We start from the raw sequence: 16,797 nt of genomic DNA on the forward strand, positions 1-16,797 counted from the left end.
TGCAGTGATAAACACGAACACGCAGTCAGTCAGTCAGCCTTAACAGGCAGCCAACGGCGACGTCAGTCTGTGGAGCTTTTGGACATCTATCGCTGCTCTCCTCTCCTTTCACTGGCTTCTCTCACTCGCTGCTCGCGGCCTTTGACGCTTCGAAACCGGGGACGCTTTTTTTGACGTTTGACCAAGCGTTCAAGGAATAACCGACGCGAGAGCGAGTGAGCGGCCGTCCTCGCGAACCTCCTCTCCCCGGCTCCCCTCACCTCTCCTCGGGGGGCGGCTTACTCCAAGGTCCCGGCGGCTGAGGCGACATGACTGAGCTCCGGCGGCGAGGGGGCGGCGGGGAAGACCTGGACAGCACGGACAACATGAGCGATAAGGTAAATAAAAATAAAACAATGAAATAAATTTGCTTCCGCGTCGATTGGACAACTCGGTAGAGTAGAGGTTGTCAACCCGAGACGGGACTCGACGGGAGGCTAATTATTAGCCTGTTAGCTTGTTAGCGAGCTAAATGGCTAATCCGTCCACTCGTCTAAAAATAGTCTCCCTCGCTTTGATTCAGTGTTTACAACACAACTTCCACACTTCTCTCAACGCTCACATATTACGCCATTTAGTCATGAAATTACAGATTTTCACACACTAAGATGTTTTTATTTTAAACAAGAAACACAACCCAAAATATTTGAAGTTGACTCCGTGTGACTGTGCAGTTAAAAATAACAACAATAATAAATTTTTTAAAAAACTATTAAAAAAAACATATCTGAAGCTGATACAAAGTGCTGCTGCACATAAAGATCATTCATAAAACAAACGGCTATTAAGGCTGCATACTAACAATTATTTTAATAATTGATTATTCTTCCAATTAATTGATAAATCAGATTTTTTTTTTTAAAAACATCTTTTGATTTCCATCCCTTTACTCAACCATATGACAATGCAGAAAACAGACAAAGCAAAAATGTATTACGATTGTTTGGTCCATAACATGTCAGAAAATAGGCAAAATGTTGATCATTGTTTTCAGAAGTAAAAGCAGAGGTTTGAAAATGTCTTTCGATTTAACACAAAGATAATCACTACTTTCATGGAGGTCTACAGAAATCTGAGGATATTTACTCTTGAGATGCTGAAATGTTGACAATTTTAAGTTTAACATTGTCTCAAAAGAATTAATTGATCATCAAAATAGTCAAATACATTGATAATCAATTAGCTTTCAATTAAATGATGAATTGTTGCACCTCTAAACACAATAATGAAATAATAACAATAAACAAATAACTAAAATAATAAATAACATTTTCTCTACTATCAACAATGTATTTCTTCAAAAACATAAATCCAGTCCGTAACATGTAAACACGTCCCCTGGGTCTTTAGACCAAACTGTCACAATCTTTACGTTGATCACCTGATGTTCTGCTAGTGGACTGTTGGTGGTAAAAAAAAAAAGAAGAAGAGAGAAAACAAAAGACAAAAACACTTTAAATCAAAATGTATTATTTATTTATTTATTTTTAAAGTCGCCATTTTATGACAGTAATTTTATCTTTAGAAATTGTCTTTAGAAAGTCACAATTAGGAGAATAAGATGCTTTAAAAAAAGTTTAGAAAGAAACTGATAACTTACTAACCTTACAAGTATTCTTTTGTTTTTTTTCAGGCAAAAGTTATAAAACTAAAGTATGAGGGTTTTTGTGTCATTCTAAGAGATTACTCTTAGAATAATAATCAGGGTCTATATTGGGAGGAAATAATGTTTTTGTCAGTAAGTTCAATAGAAAAAATAAGTTTGCAATATTTAAAGGACAAAATATTACTTTTTCTGAGACTGTTAAACAAATGGAGTGAAGTCATTGGAAATTTACAAGAATGAAGTTTTGTGAAACTGTCTTAATCTTAGGCAAATAGTCATATTTTTTTGAAAAAAAACCTTTTTTTTTTTTTTTTAAAAAAAAGAGTGAAGTTTGCTTGCAGAGTTATTTTTACACACTGAACGTGCGTTTGCTTCTTTTGCACCACATTGATATGCTCCTCCCACCTCGGTCCTCTTCAGCAGGTCATTGGCGCGCTCCCGTTCGTCAAAGATGTGCGGCGACCTTGTACGGCGGCCAGCGGCGTGCCCGTTCCCCCATTACTATCATTGTGAAGCACAAGTCACCAAGAGCTGGATTGTTGGCCCATAAATTGGGAATGTGAGCTGAGAGGGGACATATGTGAAAATTCAAACAGAGTGCAGTATTTGGAGGTTAGGCACGTCATCAGCTCTAATTCATTCAAATTGAAACTGCCATGAAGCCGGGGGCAGCCAAGCGTGACATCCTTCAATGTCTTACTGTCATTGTGAAGACAATTCACCAAGCGTTGGATTGTTGGACCACAGTTTCATAAAAAAATAAAGTAAGTATTGTTATAGACTGTATTTGTATGGCTTAGACCCGCTTGCTGAAAACCCAGAAATGGTGGGTTTGATTGTTGGCCCTCTAATAGGGAATTTGAAATCTAAATCGGAAGGGGGGGTGGGTGAAAATAAAAAGAGAGGGGCGTATTTTGAGGTTATGCTCACCATCCGCTCCCATTGATTAAAATTGAACTTGCCACGATTGTCATCGCGGGCAACAATGAATGCAAGCTTCGCTAATTTAATCCAATGTCTTATCATACATTGGGAATACAAAATATTGTTGTAAAACACAATATATGTTTACTTAATCGACTGCATTTGTTTGGTTCGGTAGCAGTTGAGGCTCGCTCGCTTAAAACCCGGAAATTCCGTTTTGCCGTTCAGTTGCGTGGGCAGGCACTTGTATAACGTGTTAACTTTTTACGTCACAAATACACACACAAATCTGATGCAGTCATTTTGCCAGCCGTTTATCGTCTTTTGGATTCAGTTGACAAACTGCATAGTTTCAGAATTTAAACCATGTCACAGACTCATTTGACCTATGTTATGCATAAAACTATAGGAAATAAATGGATTCTGATGCCATGAGACCTTTTAATAGAATTAAATCAATTTTTTTTGAAAAGTTTTCAAGAAAACAATTTTTTGGGGGGAGAAAGGTTCTAATCATAAGAGCATAAAGTCCTGTTTTTTATTACAACTATTCTAAAATAAAACATTTTTATTCTAACATACACACATCTCTCTATCTAATATACTTTTCCATTTATATTCACATATATCAAATAGGCTACTATTTATTATTCCTGTACAGCCTGGTGTTATAAATATATTTTGCTGGCTGTTAAGTGCCACTGTGCTCCTGGAAAACCTGAATCTCCACTTTGTGCGCCTTATTCTATTCTGTTCTCCTCAATTCAGTTCATATGTTATATTATGTTCTGCTGTTAATTTAGCTCCATTTGTAATGATAAATATGTGCAATAAATATCAGGCGAGACGAGGTCAAGAGTTGGCGGGATACCGGGGGTTGAGCTTCTACCTTGCTCCGGAGGGTGTGGTGGTGGCCTCGGTGGAACCAGATTGCCTCATTGAGGTTGGAACCAGTTGGACGAGTGAGGAAGATTTCTAACATGTGAAAACAACATTCAGACGAAAAAAAGTTTACCTAGATATTAAACTGAAAATGGCCAAAATCCCTGAAAAATGACGCCTTCAAACCAAACTGGCTGACTACTTGTGCATTTCACAGCGTAGGTGCTATGATGATTTTTGTGTGTCCTGTCATGAGGAAAACATGCCGGATTTCGTGACAATTGGACGCACTGTTGCCGGATGCCATTATTTTCAAATAAGGATGAGAACTATTAATTGGAAAAAACGTATTGATGCATGAATAAAAAATGGAGGATTGATGAAACATTCCTGATCCGATACCAGTGTCTTTGGGGCCTTGGTGGAGGTCAGAGCTGCTGCGCTTTCTGCCACTTCATCACCTGATTGTTGTTTGTGTTGAAATGTGATCATGTCATGTGATGATGGCAGCAGCAATGATTATTTCCACTCTTGATTTTGTGATGAAAAGAACCCAATATATGAATGAAGGAATGAATAAACAAGAGCTGTGGAGGCTTCCTGGAAGAGGAAACGCAGAAGAAAACATTGCATGGATTTGTTTTCCCCCATAGGAATGCCATACTCAGGGAAATAAGTAGTTGTAACATTACCAAAATGAAGTTGCTTTTTTTTTTCTTCAGACAAAAAGTTGTAATGAACAAAATAAGTACTTAACATGTCACCATTTTTCTCACTAAATATATTTCCAAAGGTGCTATTGACCTGAAAATTTCAGCAGATGTTGGGAACAACCCAAGTAATCCATACATACAAAGTAGTAGAACAAATAAGATAAGAAATTAAGTCCCATCACTGCTAATCTGTTCTTTACTTTCACGTTTGTCAATGTCAGTCGCTCAAACATTTGTTTGCTTTGTGTGTGTAGGAGGGCGAGGAAGACAGGTTGTTGGGCCTGCAGGGCGACATGGAGGGCGAGTGCGACGTGGACACCAAGGCGGACGCTGCGGAGGTACCAGCGTCCACGGCAGACACTGATAACACACCACAGTGTCTCAACAAGGCTCTAGAGGGACTGCACCCGAGGTACGCCTTTTGACTTTTTTACACACAACCCAGCTCTGCACAGTCACTTTGCAAACAGACAAATGGAGAAACGCAAATTCGAGCCGTCAATTTTGCCTTGGGGGAGGTCTTTCACGAAGGGGCCCTTAACGGCAGACAGTTTTTAACCGAAAAAGGTACAAAACCTCGATGTTTAGCCTGGAAACCCAAAGGCATGAAAACAAAACGCACAAAGTGACATCGCCAACTAGAGGCCCGGCATGCACATAACACTCATTTCCTTTCTTTTTGCGTCGCTTTCAAAACAAACTTTATTTGGCATTATTTTTGTTTTGCTTTTGCTTTGCATGCTGACATAGCCAAAAATATTCCTGGAACTATTATTATTTGTTTTCAGGACAGAAATATCAGCTTGTGTTGTTCCTTCCGTCTTGCATATTTTGAACATTGTGTAACTAAATTAATGTATGTTGTTGTTGTGTCCACAGATGGAAAAACTACTGGATCCGAGGAGTTTTGTCCCTTGCCATGATTTCTGGCTTCTTTCTCATCATCTACCTGGGACCAATCGCTCTCATTTTGATTGTATGAATCCTTTTCTTTTACTGGACTTTCTTATTATTACTGCGCCAGCAATAATGAGTGAATCTCCTTTTTTTCGGGTCAGCACACCTTAAAACATACCAGTTTTTATAAGCCCGGTGGAAATTTTAGGGTTGCCCAACTCGAACCCCCAAAACTCAGTAAAAACTTGAAAGTTGGAAAAAAAAAATGAGACCCTAACGCCAGTTTGGCCCATCGACACACAAATGGGTGCAGAACAAAGTCTCAAAGCACCATGTCCGGAATTGAACAGAAATCAGCCATTTTGGTTTGAAGGAGCCATTTTGGCTGAATTCCAGGCCTCATACTTTGACTAAATCACCTTTTTGGGAGGCTTTATCATTAGTCCTGCAACAAAATTATTAAAATAAAATGTCTTTTTATGGGCTTTAATTATTATTAGTATGTGACTAAATTGCCGGTTTTGAGAGGCTTTAATTGTTGTTATTATTATTATTATGACAAGTCAACTGTCTTTTTGTGGGCTTTAATACTTATTATTCCGGCAGCAAAAACATTTTGTCAGCTTTAATTATTATTATTAGTCCTGTGACTAAGTCGCCTGTTGGAGAGGGTTTATTATTATTATTTTGGCAACTAATTTGTCTTTTTTTGGGTGGGTGGGGGGAGTTCAATTCATATTGCTTTTCTGGTTACTTAATTGCCCTCTTGGGATTCCTTAACTCTTACTATTATTCTGACACCCTAAATTTTCTATTTGGGGGGCTCTATTTCTTCTTACTATTCTAGCAATTAAATCACCTTTTGGTAAGAGCTTTAATTCTTAAATATATTCCAGCAACCAAATCATATTTTTGTGAGGCTTTAATTCTTCGACAAAATTTTCTTTTGGGATGCTTTAATGATGCTTTTTTTACTATTCAAACCTAATTGCTTTTTGGGAGAATGGAGTCTTTAATTCTTACTATACCTTAAACTGAATTGCCTTTGGGGCAGCCTTTAATTCCTGTTATTATTCCAATGACTAAATGAAATTTGGGGGGGGTCCTATCATTCCAGCAATTAAATTGCTAATAAGTCTTACTATTGCAGCGACTAAATCACTTTTTATGCTGGGCTTAAAATGATAAACTAAATACTTGTCTGTGGTTGTAGGTGATGACGGTGCAAATCAAGTGTTTCCAGGAAATCATCACAATCGGCTACAAGGTCTATCGCTCCTACGACTTGCCCTGGTTCAGGACGCTCAGCTGGTGAGTAGAGGAGGGCACACAACACACACACACACACAGAGTAGAGTGCTAGCACTGGGTTCAAAGATCACTGCTCTGTTGGAAGTCAAGGAGCGTGAACGGATGTTCACGTTGAACACCCACATAGTGTGCGTGTGTTGAGTTTTGCGTTCATGCACATGTATGTTTTGTGGGATGATTAAATGTGTAAAATCCCATTTTTGGAAAAAAAAAACTTAAACCCACATGTGCGCTTATGTGTGTGAACGTGTTGTGGACTGATTAAGTCCCTGGAATCACAGATTGTGTGTGTGTTGTGGGTTGATTAAATCCTTAAAATCACAGCACCAAATATGTTTGTTTGTTGTGGCATGAGTGTATCTGTGTCTTTTGTGTTGTGGTATGTCTAAATGCCTAGAGTCCGAGATATGCACAAACTACTTCCGCATTTGGAAAATCACGTAAAAGCACTTCAGCAGCGCTTGGGTGAATGGGGAAGGGGATCGTTTCAAAGCACCTGTAGGAACTTTTTGTTTTTGTTTTTTTTAAACACAAGATATCGCCACAGAGCCACTAAAGATGACTATCCGTTATTTGGGATTTGTACATGTTTCCATGGATGATATCATATTTGTATAAATAAATTGTGTATTTACTTTTGTCTGAAGACACCAGCCATAAAGAAAACAAACATTGTAGCAAGTTCGGCTTCAAACAATCATTTCATCACTCCCAGTTATGATCATTAGCATAGCACACAGAGGAAGTCAGCTATTATGTGTTCCGCGTTGGTCAAGTGACGTTCAGCATATAGCAATTTGCAGCATAAAATGCGTATGTACGTGTTTTAAAAAACACGTACATACAAAAAAATCTCTGCATAAAAGTGTGTGTGTGTGCTGTGGGATGATTATAAATGTTGATGTGTGAGTTTTGTGGTATATTTATATGATTCTAAAGGTGTATGTTTTGTTGTGTTGAGGTACTTCCTGGTGTGTGTCAACTACTTCTTCTACGGTGAGACACTGGCCGACTACTTTGGCGCTCTGGTGCGGAGAGAGGAACCTCTGCAGTTCCTGTCTCGCTACCACAGATTCATCTCGTTCGCCTTGTACCTGGCAGGTAAGCAAACCTGCACGTGCCTTTTGAGCACTCACCACACCCCCAGATCTGCTTCAATGTTTTGATGCAACTTTTCTGACCTAAACTGTTCAATTTAATACTCAATTTTCACTTTTCATACTTAAAATCCTCATCTGCAACATGTCAAATTGAGGTGCGCTGTGGTTATGCTGGCTGGCTGGCTAATGCTCATGGTAATGGCGTGGTACGCTGCGCTTTTTTTAGCGAGCTAAATTAACACTAATGGTGTTTTTCTAAAATGGAATGCTGGAGTCATGTTAGCTGGCTAAATATAACTGGTGGTAAAATGCGTGCTGGTCATGCCAGCTGGCTAATGTTGCATGAAAAATAAATGATGGCTGTGGTCATGTTGCTTGGCTAAATCTAAAACTTAAGAGGAATATGTTAAAGTGGTTGAACCTAATTTATGGTATCTGTAAAATTGAGCTGCACTGTAGTCTGCTAAAGCTAACGTGTATGTAAACTAAAGGTATGCTGTGGTAATGCTAGCTTGCTAACGTTAATAATGTGGTATGCTGTGGTCATTGTAGCTGTCTCAAAGTAATGGTTTATATCAAATACATATACGCTCTGGTTCGCTAGCTAAATCTAATTTAAATGGTGTGCTGCGCTGTTGTCATGCTAGCTGGCAAAATCTGACACTGACAGTTCATGTATAATAGAGGTGTGCTGTGGTTGGTTGAGCTGACAAAAGCTAACTTTATGGAAAATACAAATGCACTGCAGCTACCTGGCTAAATCTAATGCTAATAGTGTTGTGTGTTGTGGTCATTCTAGCTGGATAAAGCTAACACTTATGCAATATTTGTACAATAAAGGTGCACTGTGGTTGTGTTAGCTAGCTAAAGCTAACACTAATGGTGTTAATGGTGAAAACACACACTAATGGTGTTTTTCTAAAAATGGAATGCTGGAGTCATAACATTAATTGTGTGGTGTGCTATGATTATGCTCGCTGTCTAAAGCTGAGGCTGTACATAAGCCAAATCGTGTGTTTCGTCCTATAAGACTACAAACATGGTACCGTGTACAACAGGCTCTATGAGAAAGAAACATACATCATGAATCCTGTCACCTTAATCATGTCGTCTTGGACATTTTGATGTCTTCTCTCTTTGACGTTGACGGCACGTTTTCTCTTTTTTTGTAGGTTTCTGCATGTTTGTGCTGAGTTTAGTGAAGAAACATTACCGCCTGCAGTTTTACATGGTGTGTATACAAACAGCAATGCTAACCACTAACGCTATACACAAGCTGTGTCATATTGTTTATTCAACGACTAATTGATTGACAAAGAATCTGCATATAGTCGTGCTTTTGATGCACTGTCAATCAAATATTGGACTGAAATGCATGTCACCACATTCCAATTCTGTGACACTTTGTGTGTAAAAATGTGTGTGTGATTGTGTGGGTGTGTGTTTGCCATTCTAGTTTGCGTGGACCCATGTGACGCTGTTGATTGTGGTGACTCAGTCACACCTTGTCATTCAGAACCTGTTTGAAGGAATGATCTGGTAAGCCATGCATAATGTTTACTGTGTTCAGCGAATTGGGATCGAGCCCTGCCGTGAATATCTGCCAATAATTAACATCTCTCCGAAAAGGGGTTTCTAATTGCCTATCGATGGCACAGAATGGTGACAAAGCACTTAAAATGGAGAGTATTATAAAGCACCATGCATCTAGCATGTACACAACCAAATACCCATGTTACTTAAATGACTATATTCGGTTGTTATATTACTCAACACTTACAAACCACCTTCACATGAGGCGCATCAATATTAATAGTTGGCATACTAGCCTAAATAACAGGCTAGCACAAACTGATGTGACATCATACAAATATGCACACGAGCACTTTATGGTACATCACTTGAACATACCAGTTATTGAATAATTCTAATTATTTTTATGAAATTGTGTTTTAAGGTTCATCGTGCCCATCTCCATCGTGATCTGCAATGACATCGGAGCCTACCTGTTCGGCTTTTTCTTTGGACGAACCCCACTCATCAAGGTGACATACATTAATTTAGATACAAAATCCACATGAAAACACATTCACAAGCAAAATGCAACAGGTGGTGCTATAAAAACTGCTATAAAAATCAGAAGCCGGAAGAAAGTCATGGAAGAAAAAAATAAATAGGAATATAAAATAACCAAATTCAATGACACAACCAAAAAAGTGACACTTTTAACATATGCTTATTACAGCCGCTGTGTGTTTTTTTTTAAATAGAGAGAGAGAGAGAGAGAGAGAGAGAGAATAGGTTTAAAAAAAAAAAAAAAAAAACCATACACACAGCGGCTGCAATAAGTATCAGGTCGCCATTTTTCTCACTAAAGCCCAAGTAATCCATACATACAAAGAAAGTAGAAAAATAAGATCAGAAATTAAGTTGTGGAAGAATGTGAAATGACACAGGGAAAAAGTATTGAACACATGAAGAAAGAGAGGTGCAAAAAGGCATGGAAAGCCAAGACAACACCTAAAATCTATCAATAATCAAACAGCAATTCAGCCCCTTGTCAGTGCAAATGAATATCAGCTGGTTCAGTTCTAACTGATGGCCTACAAAAAGGTCTCATTGCCAAGGTGTGAGTCAAAACACATGATTGGTAAGAGCAGAGCGCTGTCTTTGCGCTGTTCACCTCTTTGTGAACAAGTGCGTGAGAAAATAGTCAAACAGTTTAAGGACAATGTTCGTCAACGTACAATTGCAAGGAATTTAGGGATTTCATCATCTACGGTCCATAATATCATCAAAAGGTTTAGAGAATCTGGAGAAATCACTGCATGTAAGCGGCAAGGCCGAAAACCAACATTGAATGCCCATGACCTTCGATCCCTCGGACGGCACTGTATCAAAAACCGACATCAATGTGTAAAGGATAGGACCACATGGGCACAGGAACACTTAAGAAAATCAATGTCAGTAAATACAGTTCGGTGCTACATTCGTAAGTACTTGAAACTCTACTATGCAAAGCAAAAGCCATTTATCAACAATACCCAGAAACGCCGCCGGCTTCTTTGGGCCCGAGCTCATCTAAGATGGACTGATGAAAAGTGTTCTGTGGTCCGATGAGTCCACATTTCTGCCTACAGTCCAGACCTGTCTCCCATTGAAAATGTGTGGCGCATTATGAAGCGTAAAATATGACAACGGAGACCCTAGACTGTTGAACACCTGAAGCTGTACATTAAGCAAGAACGGGAAATAATTCCACCTACAAAGCTTCAACAATTAGTGTCCTCAGTTCCCAAATGTTGTGATGTTTCGTGCCAATGGCATGGGTAACGCCGGCTTCTTTGGGTCTGAGCTCATCTAAGATGGACTGATACAAAGTGGAAAAGTGTTCTGTGGTCCGACGAGTCCACATTTCAAGTTGTTTTGGGAAATTGTGGACGTCGTCCTCCGGGCCAAAGAGGAAAAGAACCATCCGGACTGTTATGGACGCAAAGTTGAAAAGCCAGCATCTGTGATGGTATGGGGCTGTGTTCGTGCCAATGGCATGGGTAACTTACACATCTGTGATGGCACCATTAATGCTGAAAGGTACATACAGGTTTTGGAGAAACATATGCTTGCTGCCATCCAAGCAACGTCTTTTTCATGAACGTGCCTGCTTATTTCAGCAAGACAATGCCAAACCACATTCTGCACGTGTTACAACAGCGTGACTTCGTAATAAAAGAATGCGGGTACAAGACTGGCCTGCCCGCAGTCCAGACCTGTCTCCCATTGTTGTTGTATTTTACGCTTCATAATGCGCCACACATTTTCAGAGACCCTGGACTGTTGAACAGCTGAAGCTGTACATCAAGCAAGAATGGGAAAGAATTCCACCGACAAAGCTTCAACAATTAGTGTCCTCAGTTTCCAAACGTTTATTGAATGTTGTTAAAAGAAAAGGTAATGGAACACAGTGGTAAACATGACCCTGTACCAGCTTTTTTGGAATGTGTTGCAGCCATAAAATTATAAGTTAATGATTATTAATTAATTAATATATTTTCTTTGTAGTGTATTCAATTAAATATAGGTTGAACATGATTTGCAAATCATTGTATTCTGTTTTTATTTGTTTAACACAAACAACATCCCAACTTCATTGTAATTGGGGTTGTAAATGGTCCTAATTTTCATTTAGTTTTTTGTTTTGTTTATATGACAATGACCTGTCAACCTACATTTTGGGTGTGAAATATGTGGAAAAAAAATAAATGGGGTACTCGCTTTGATGAAAAAAAAAAAGTTCAAAAGAATTTTGGTGAAACTCTAAATGGATAAAATCCCATACGTTATGTTTATATCTGATATTCTTGTGTAAATATCGGCTTCTTCCTTTCTTGGAAACACAGACTTAAAATAAAGGAGAGAAACAGTGGTTTGTGTCCTTACAATGATCAATAGACAATCAATTGAATTGATGAGTTTGTGCAACGGAAACTTGAGGGCAAAGATAAAGCTTGGCCCAGAAAAAAGATAAAGAGGGTAATGTTTTAACAGGAACATGAGACATGATCAACATCAATGAAAACTACTGTGTGTGCGTGTGTGTGTGTGTGTGTGTGTACAGCTTTCGCCCAAGAAGACGTGGGAGGGATTCATCGGAGGCTACTTCTCCACCGTCGTCTTTGGATTCATTGTGAGTGCAGATACACAACACATCTACACAATGTCCACAACATGTAAACTACACCATTTCTAAACTACATCTATCAAATGTGCACATCAACACGTGACTAAATGTACGTAACATCAACACACAACTAACATCTAGACATGGATGCACAACCAAGTGTACACTAACACAACTACATGTACACTACATCAACAAACAATAAAATTTACACACCTACACAACTAAAATTTACACAACACTGTCCTAAACTGTACACAAGACCAACACCCACCTAAATTATACATAATCAACACACAACTTAAGATGGACACACAACCAAATGTACACCAACACTTTTTTTACACATCGTAGACGCAACTACATATAAAGTGGGTACGGAAAGTCTTCAGACCCCCTTAAAGTTTTCACTCTTTGTTATATTGCAGCCATTTGCTAAAATCATTTAAGTTCATTTTTTTCCTCATTAATGTAGCCACAGCACCCCATATTGACAGAAAAAAACTGAATTGTTGAAATTTTTGCAGATTTATTAAAAAAGAAAAACTGAAATATCACACAGCCATAAGTATTCAAACCCTTTGCTCAGTATTTAGTAGAAGCACCCTTTTGAGCTAATACAGCCATGAGTCTTTTGGGGAATGATGCAACCAGTTTTTCACACCTGGATTTGGGGATCCTCTGCCATTCCTCCTTGCAGATCCTCTCCAGTTCTGTCAAGTTGGATGGTGAACAGCCATTTTCAGGTCTCTCCAGAGATGCTCAGTTGTGTTTAAGTCAGGGCTCTGGCTGGGCCATTCAAAAACAGTCACGGAGTTGTTCTGAACCCACTCCTTAGTCTTGTTGGAAGGTGAACCTTCGGCCCAGTCTGAGGTCCTGAGCACTCTGGAGAAGGTTTTCGTCCAGGATATATCCCTGTACTTGACCGCATTCACCTTTCCTTCGATTGCAACCAGTCGTCCTGTCCCTGCAGCTGAAAAACACCCCCACAGCACGATGCTGCCACCACTGTGCTTCACCGTTGGGACTGTATTGGACAGGTGATTTGCAGTACCTGGTTTTCTTCACACACACCGCTTAGAATTCAGGCCAAAAAGTCCTATCTTGGTCTCTCAGATCAGAGAATCTAATTTCTCACCATCTTGGAGTCCTTCATGTGTTTTTTTTTTTGTTTTTTTGTTTTTTTTTTAAAGCAAACTCCATGCGGACTTTCATGTGTCTTGCACTGAGGAGAGGTTTCCGTCGGCCCACTCTGCCATAAAGCCCCGACTGGTGGAGGGCTGCAGTGATGGTTGACTTTCTAGAACTTTCTCCCATCTCCCGACTGCATCTCTGGAGCTCAGCCACAGTGATCTTGGCGTCCTTACCTCTCTCACCAAGGCTCTTCTCCCCCAATTGCTCAGTTTGGCCGGACGGCCAGCTCTAGGAAAGGTTCTGGTCGTCCCAAACGTCTTCCATTTAAGGTTTGTGGAGGCCACTGAGCTCTTAGGAACCTTAAGTGTGGCAGAATTATTTTTGTAACCTTGGACAGATCTGTGCCTTGCCACAATTCTGTCTCTGAGCTCTTCAGGCAGTTCCTTTGACCTCATGATTCTCATTTGCTCTGACATGCACTGTAAGGTCTTATATTGACAGGGGTGTGGCTTTCCTAATCAAGTCCAATCGGTATAATCAAACACAGCTGGACTCCAGTGAAGGTGTAGAACCATCTCAAGGATGATCAGAAAAAATGGACAGCACCTGAGTTAAATATGAGTGTCACAAAAAAGCGTCTGAATACTTATGGCCATTTTGTTCTGTCAATATGGGGTGCTATGTGTACATTAATGAGGGGAAAAAATGAACTTAAATTATTTTAGCAAAAGGCTGCAATATAAAAAAGACTGAAAAATGTAAGGGGGTCTGAATACTTTCCGTACCCACTGTACACCACATCAACACATGACTGAATATACACTCCACTACATAAACACAAAATAAAATGTACACAACGACGTAACTAAAATGTACACAACACTAACACTCTGCTAAAATGTACACATAAACACACAACTTACATGTACACTGATACAACACAGACACAAATACATGTACACGACAACGCACAAACGAATGTAAACAAAAGAAAAACTAATGCATATAACGTAAACACACAAAATGTACATGTTGACATGCAACTAAAATTTACACAACAATGACACACAAACAAATTTCAACTCCGTCATCATACAATAAAATGTACACAACATCGACACAAAGCTAACAACTACATACTATGGCAAGTACACATTTTAATTCCTTGTCATTTTCTTGACTGAATCATAAGATGTGGGTAAAATACCTTTTGATTCTAATCTCAACACTTGAAAACTTTAGTTTTTCCATCTTTTCTAGCAGATAACATTTATTTGTTGTGTAGTTGTCGTCGCTGCTGTCCCAGTTCCAGTACTTCGTGTGTCCGGTGGGCCTGAGTAGCGTGAGCGGCAGCTTGTTCACGGTTGAATGCGAGCCGTCCGATTTGTTTGTGCTGTACCAGTACAAACTGCCAGCACTTGTACGCAACTTGCTGCCTTGGGTAAGTGTCAAACGTCATCTCATACCTACACATTTTTTGTAGATGTACAAAATTAAAGTAAGAAGGTTATCACAATAGTGGAAGCAGATCTCGGTATTTTTTAAAATCTCATACTTTGAAATTAATGAATACGGTGGAAGGTCATTTTTGTATTTTTTTAAAATTTTAATTAATAAGGGAACCAAATAGTTGAAATAGGTCTCAATATTTTTGTAATTTATTTATTGAAATAATTACGTATGTCTTTTTTTTTTTTTTTAAATGAATAAGGTTAGAAAATATATTGCAATAAATTAAGGTAACAATTGTATTAGTAACATCCGAGTATTTATTTTTCTTATAAAATGTGATTTTTTTTCTTTTTAATTTAATAGAATTGTAAAATTAAAAATAAATTAAATTAATGCAGTTGATATGATTAATTTAAAAAAAAGTAATGTAACCAATATTGGAAATGGCAATAGAAAGTAATGTAACTGATATTAAAACAGCTGAGTCATAAAACAGTTTTGAACTACAGTAATGATGTAAAATATATTTTTAAAATGTAATTGAATAATAAAATACCAAACGTTTCGAACAACACAACTACTTTTAATTTTTTATTTTATTAAATAGCAGTACATAAGGTTTTAACATTTTAACATAACATTTTAAAAATAAAAAAAGTAAAAAACAAAGTAGTAAGGTTTTTAATTCAACTTAAATGAAACAATTAAAATACTTCAATGAATAAGATAACAAAATGTATTTTGTTTTAAGTACAACATAAAAACAATTAAAATATTGAACTTTTTAATTCTAATTAATCTAGCTTCTAAGTTAACAGTTGTTTTTTATTTTTGAGATAAAACAATTTAAAAGGTGTATATATACATATATATTATAAATCATCATAAAAGTGGTTGAAATATTTTAATATAGCATTTTTTTATGAAATAAAAAGCAATTTTTGTAATTTTTTTTTATTGAATTTAAAACAAATGGGAACCAAACCAAATATTTTTACGAGCAAACAATTAAAAACAGCGTGGGGGACCGAGCCCGACCACAAATATTTGATGCTCCCCTATAATTGCCATGAAAAACATTCAGAAAAAAATAAGAATAAGCAGAACGATCAGGTTAAAAAACAAAACAAAAAACAAAGACAACTGGAATAAGCAGAGGTTTCTATGAATAACGGGGATAAGTTCATGAACAAAACCTGAACACATTTTAAAACATTTAATAGTATTTTAATTATTTAGCCAAAATGTTGGGAAACAGCTGCATGACGACATGTTGTAAAAGACATACACATTTTAATGAATTCTGAATACGTACCGGTAATATGTTTTGTTTGCTGGTTTCTTCCTCAGGAAACGATGACATTGTACCCGTTCCAGATCCACAGCATCTTCCTGTCATCCTTCGCGTCGCTCATTGGCCCTTTCGGCGGCTTCTTCGCAAGCGGCTTTAAGCGAGCCTTTAAGATCAAAGTGAATCAGTCGCTCGCTCACTATTGTCTTGTTACGGTGTTAAGTGTTATTTTGGTGTCAAGTTTTACGGTGCTGAACGTAACTGCCACGCTTCTCTCCTAGGACTTCGCCAGCACCATCCCGGGACATGGAGGGATCATGGACCGCTTCGACTGTCAGTACCTGATGGCCACTTTCACCCATGTCTACATTGCCAGCTTCATCAGGTGAAAAGAGAAAAATTAGCCAATAGATACGGGAAGCCTGCTGTTTGGTTTTGAAGCTACAAAACCATTTGTACAATAAGGCCATTTCCGGGGTATTTAAAAGATGAACATCTCGAGAGTATTTAAAAATTCAACCCCCAAAGCTGTCACTTAGCTACATGAATTTTGGTAGACATGTCTATCGTGAGTAGACTCACAAAAATGCCTCAAGAAGCTTTACCTGAAAAGACCGTTACCTATTTTGGTTTGAAGCGGCCATTTAATGTTAATTTTGGTCATTTCCAATGGTCCTATAAATTTTCAGAAAATTCTGCCCCATAACCAGTTTATTTTAGCAACATGAAATTTGGTAGACGTCCATCATAAGTAGTCCATTAAAAAAAGT

General features: G+C 38.2%; 1 protein-coding gene across 1 annotated transcript in view; it reads left to right on the forward strand.

The window, feature by feature from the left end:
- Window positions 1–16,797, forward strand: part of cds1 (CDP-diacylglycerol synthase (phosphatidate cytidylyltransferase) 1) — a 19,870-nt gene continuing 3,073 nt past the window's right edge. The window contains exons 1-12 of the mRNA XM_061672728.1: window positions 1–377; window positions 4,419–4,576; window positions 5,044–5,140; window positions 6,275–6,372; window positions 7,334–7,473; window positions 8,645–8,703; window positions 8,929–9,011; window positions 9,430–9,517; window positions 12,088–12,156; window positions 14,570–14,725; window positions 16,087–16,206; window positions 16,309–16,412. Coding sequence (XP_061528712.1) covers window positions 309–377; window positions 4,419–4,576; window positions 5,044–5,140; window positions 6,275–6,372; window positions 7,334–7,473; window positions 8,645–8,703; window positions 8,929–9,011; window positions 9,430–9,517; window positions 12,088–12,156; window positions 14,570–14,725; window positions 16,087–16,206; window positions 16,309–16,412 — 1,241 coding nt within the window. The 5' untranslated portion in view covers window positions 1–308. The remainder of the gene's footprint in view (window positions 378–4,418; window positions 4,577–5,043; window positions 5,141–6,274; window positions 6,373–7,333; window positions 7,474–8,644; window positions 8,704–8,928; window positions 9,012–9,429; window positions 9,518–12,087; window positions 12,157–14,569; window positions 14,726–16,086; window positions 16,207–16,308; window positions 16,413–16,797) is intronic.

Source organism: Phycodurus eques, chromosome 3, assembly GCF_024500275.1.
Source record: "Phycodurus eques isolate BA_2022a chromosome 3, UOR_Pequ_1.1, whole genome shotgun sequence".
Taxonomy (NCBI): domain Eukaryota; kingdom Metazoa; phylum Chordata; class Actinopteri; order Syngnathiformes; family Syngnathidae; genus Phycodurus; species Phycodurus eques.